Below are 5,000 nucleotides of genomic sequence, written 5' to 3'. Positions count from 1 at the left end.
TTAACCAGTGACATAAAACTGCTGATATCCATTATGTTTTGTGACATCAAGGGAAATAACTTTAACCAATATAAATAAAGCAAAAGCTAAATTAAAACAGCATTAACTTTAAATTACTTTAGGATATTATTTACTGAGCTGGAAAAACACACACATGACTTGTGTAGATCTCCCAGTGGGAGGTAAAGTATGACTTAATTAAAAAATGTGTTATTGTAGGCCACTGTCATTAATGGGATTTAGTTTATTTAGTTGACCTGTGCCAGCATTGTATTATAGTTGTATGATGTCATTACCTTAGAAAACACTCACTGAAACTCAAGCACAATGGTTATCAATATGACTGTCTTACCTTCACAAGATTGCTGCCCAGTCTTCAGGCTGTAGCCTGCAGTGCACATGCAGGATCTCGTAGTCTCAGAGGTTGGTAGACATAGCTGAGAACAATCTCCATTATTCACTGAACATTTGTTTGTACCTATAGGAAGAAAAACAGGAGAATATCCAATTTTATGTATACAGTATATGAAAAATAGATGCTCTCGTGCCAAGAAGGTTCTCTCCCCAAATAACCTGTATGTATCTTTTCATCATACACCTTCATGTGCATAACCAGGTTTGTATTTTTCCGTAGGACCTGAGGGTCTGAACCATCTTTTTTGTTACAAGTTCCCATTTTCTCCGTGGCTTGGTCTGCCCACCACAGCTTGTCACCTGATAAAACAATGGCAAATGTATTTGGGTTATCTATCTGGTGAGACTTAAAATAAACAGAAGGCCACTGCTGAAGAGCACCGTATGTGTCAACATACATTCCATTTTACTTTATTATTAAACTGGCTTAAATTTAGTAGGACTGGGGGGAAAAGGCCAACTAAGTTGCCGGTCTTACATTATTTTTTGGAGTCAATGAATGATTTTATATAGTAATGTAGTAAGAAGATTTCAAAAGTCAGGAGCTAGAACAAAAAAAGTAGGAGCAATAGCTTCCTGATTATTCAAGCTCTGATATAATTAATAACTAATCATAAATATCTAATTACTCAATAAAAACCTCCGCTCAAACAATCTGTTGGTGCTCTTCTACTACTACTACTACTACTAATAAAATGTAATACTGTAACTGATGAAAAATCGCTACAGATTAAAAAAAGCATTGGAAACTACACTTTCTTCTAGTGTAACAATAACAGCAACGCATTTGTCCTGAGAGCGCCACTCTGTGTTTATCACTTTTTATTTTGAATGCTCTGATAATAATTTTGTTAGAATGTCTCTATAATGATATCACAGTTCTACAAGATCACATCATCAAATAGCGTTGGTCTTACCCATAATAGCTAATGCTGTTGCTTTTCCCAAATAACTCTTCATTGTACCAATAGCTTCCAATCCAGTCCCATTCAGATTACATCTATTAATGGTGCCAATACCAGAACTAATCCAGTACAGCTTGCTGTCAGTAAAATCAATGGAAAGACCTACACAAAGAAACAAAGCAAGGTTGGTATTTACCTCAGTGACAGAGATACGTCATCTTATTTTGGATGAATGGTCAGATGGATGAATGGACAGACAAAATTGTGAATGAACAACACCTAAGAGCACAGGTGGTGTTGCTTTATTTGAATTTTGCGTTACAGACAGGAATTGTATACTTGCTTTGCATAAAATGTTTGGGAGAACAAAAGTGAATTAATGGTATTGATCAAAAATAATTTCCAGATTTTGTAAATTGATCATTTAAGTTTGTAAAAGAAAATAAATAAGGACTTAAAACTTCTGCATGAATAACAAGCATATACTTTTTCCTTCATATTATCAACCCATGGCAACAAGAAATATTAGAATAGGAAACATATAAGCAACATGGAACATACTGTATATTTTTCTATGGTGCTGAATACTGTTATTTTAACGGAGTCTTCAGCTACAGTCCTAAGGAACAAACCAGGATTTAAGAGTAACTTTGTATGGGCGTATATTGCTAATTCAAAATAAGAGTCACTCTACAATCAACATCAGTGAACTAGGGTTATCTTCAAATTCCATGTAGGAATATAGTCTATACAGGGTTTTTTATTTAGTCATGAGGAAGACAGGTGTAAGAGATGCATGATATGGCGCTAGTGAACCGAACACAGTTCGTCCTCTTTATTTAGACATGTACCATGGGTGGATTTTGTTGTGGATCAGCTAGGCCTGTCGGATGTTCTATGGCTTGATGCCATGCTACTGCTATGTTCTCCAAAACTTGTATTTATTAGTTATATCACAAACCATTGATCACTGGTCATCTATTGAGGATGTACAACTTAGCTATCTGTTCCTGGCCTCAGGTTGTGAGTAATACTTGGGGCAAATCTGATCTTAAAATTTTAAGAGGTGGGGGTCCAGGGGGCAGCAGACTTTCCAGTGCCTATGACAGCACGTAAATTAAACACAGCACTGGTTAGTACCATGTTAGTAACTCAAGTTAATGTTGAATACACCATGGGATATTTTTTAAAGTACATAATAACTTAACTATCATAATCTCATATGGAATTTAATTAAGCTTTTTTTTTTAGAAGTTGGAACATTTCCTAATGTAAAGGCAACTGATGCCGCAATTGTTGTGAGAAACAGAGATGCTCACACTTTATGTACGTAAGAGATGTGTGGTCAGTGTGTGATCAATGTCTATGAGCTTCTTACCAACGGGCCCTTTCTGGCTGGTGAACAGGACACGCTGCTCTGTGCCATCCATGTTAGCAATGCTGATATTGTCACCATCTGTCCAGTAGAGCTTCCTAAAAGGAATATATTCATTTTATAAAAGTGAAAGAAAAACGTAGTCTAGGTAGTGCAAACTCTTCCAGTGATGTTAAGTATTTAAGATTTTCAAATAGGGATACAAAAAAAAAAAACAATACAAAAAAACACACAATACAATGCACCATTATTTTTGGGCAAGCAAACTCATATTTTGCAGTGTAATATAAGATATGAATTAAATAGTGTTTTAAAATGGGTATAGCTATGGTTGCTAGCTATCCTCCACAAAAATACAGGACAACCAGTAGGTGACTAGGTACGGGTGGTCGGTGGGCTCATGCAATGGCTCCAACCCAAGACCGCTTTAGGCCTCACCTTTGTACCCACCATGTATATTTTCAACAACTGAGCAATCATTTTACCTACTTGGCTGCTAGTAACTTTCACATTAATAATTGTTCCTTTTTGACTGCAGGTGACACGCACACAGTAATTATTTGACCCCCCTTGGTTGCCAGGAGCACACACAGCAGCAATTTAACACCCACATGACTGCCAGTAAAACTTTTTTTTACCCTGCGTGGCTGCTAGTAACACACAGATTAGTGAAAGCAGAATGTCACTTCTTTCAGGGCCATATTTGTAATGCATAAAAGACATTTTACATTTAGCTTGAAAAATGCAAGCAAGACATAAAATATTCCTGTATGCTTTAGTGTTTTATTTTTCAATTCACTGTTCCATTTCTATTTTAATAAAGTTCTATTTCTTTCTAATGGGCTTGCTAGAAAAGAGGAAATAAGATACTATCAGCATAGGTAATATCCTACATTCCTGTTACACATTCCAAACAGAATATACAGTAGCTGGTACATTAGATATATATTTATCTTATCTCACTTATAGGAAACAAGCTAATACTTGTCCAATACCTTGGGTTCCACTGTATCTAATTCATATATCCAGCTAGCCTCCCAAGGGGTTGAACAAGTATCTGTCCTTAGCATGTTTCCTATAAGGGAGATAAGATAAATATATATCTAATGTACCAGCTATATTCTGTTTGCAATGTATAATATGAATGTAGGATATTACCTATGCTGGCACAGTATCTTCCTTCCTCTCTTCTACCAAGCCCATTAGAAAGAAATAGGAGCAAAGGATGCTATAAAGAGAAATTTCCACTAGGTGGCAATATGAGGATGACTGTAGAGAGAGGTTGGTTCATGACATCAGCTGGCAAATACTGGCGCGAAAATGTGTAGCTCAGGGGATTTAAAGAGATAGTCTAGTCAAAATGAAACGTTCATGATTCAGATAGAGCATTACATTTCAAGCAACTTTCTAATTTACTCCTATTATCAATTTGTCTTCGTTCTCTTTGTATCTTTATTTGAAAAAGCCAGAATTTAAGCCCATTTTTGGTTCAGCACCTGGGTAGCGCTTGCTGATTGGTGTCTAAATGTAGCCACCAATCAGCAAGCACTACCAAGGTGTTAAACCAAAAATGGGCTTAAATTCTTGCTTTTTCAAATAAAGATACAAAGAGAATGAAGACAAATTGATAATAGGAGTAAATTAGAAAGTTGCTTAAAATGTAATGCTCTATCTGAATCATGAACGTTTAATTTTGACTAGACTATCCCTTTAACTGATTTTGTTTATCTGGTACTTTGATAAAAGCCAGAGCAAGGGCCGAAACATTGGTCATGTTCATGATGTAAATTTATTAAAGTATTACTGGAACGATGAATAAAAAAATAAAACACAAAAGCATACAGCAATTTGGAAGTCTTGCTTGCATTATGATTATTGATGACTTCTGATATAAAAGAAAACAGATTCACAATAGAGGAATGATATACAGTATATATATATTACTGGACAGTCTACTAAAGCATTGGACTGTCCAGCTGAATATTGGACACTTGGTAAACCCAAAGTATAGCGTAGGTCCTCCCTAACACATATTGCTACAATCTTCACAGTGAGTGAATTTTTAAACACATTAGGTAACAGTATAAAATGACAAAACCAGACTATCACAAAACATGCATTATACGATAATTGTTAAGTTTGGGAAAAAGTAAAGAAGATTAAAAAAAGAGGTTAAATATATAACATTAGAATAGTGAGCCAAAAATGCATTCATCAATAATGTGATAAAACGTTATGATAAAATTATATGAACACACCAACATTTATATTCCAAAATAGTGCAAATTGTGTTGTTTGAACCTATT

The 5,000-nt window shown here is 35.3% G+C and overlaps 1 protein-coding gene across 1 annotated transcript in view; it reads right to left on the bottom strand.

The window, feature by feature from the left end:
* Nucleotides 1–5,000, bottom strand: part of LRP1 (LDL receptor related protein 1) — a 595,167-nt gene that overhangs the window by 212,592 nt on the left and 377,575 nt on the right. Inside the window, 4 exon segments of the mRNA XM_053708175.1 lie at nt 353–478; nt 574–714; nt 1,332–1,481; nt 2,698–2,792. Of these exon segments, the coding sequence (XP_053564150.1) occupies nt 353–478; nt 574–714; nt 1,332–1,481; nt 2,698–2,792 (512 nt within the window).

This window comes from Bombina bombina, chromosome 3 (genome assembly GCF_027579735.1).
Source record: "Bombina bombina isolate aBomBom1 chromosome 3, aBomBom1.pri, whole genome shotgun sequence".
NCBI classification, from domain to species: Eukaryota; Metazoa; Chordata; class Amphibia; order Anura; family Bombinatoridae; genus Bombina; species Bombina bombina.
Note: the sequence above shows the minus strand (reverse complement) of the source record. Positions and strands in the feature narration are given on the sequence as shown.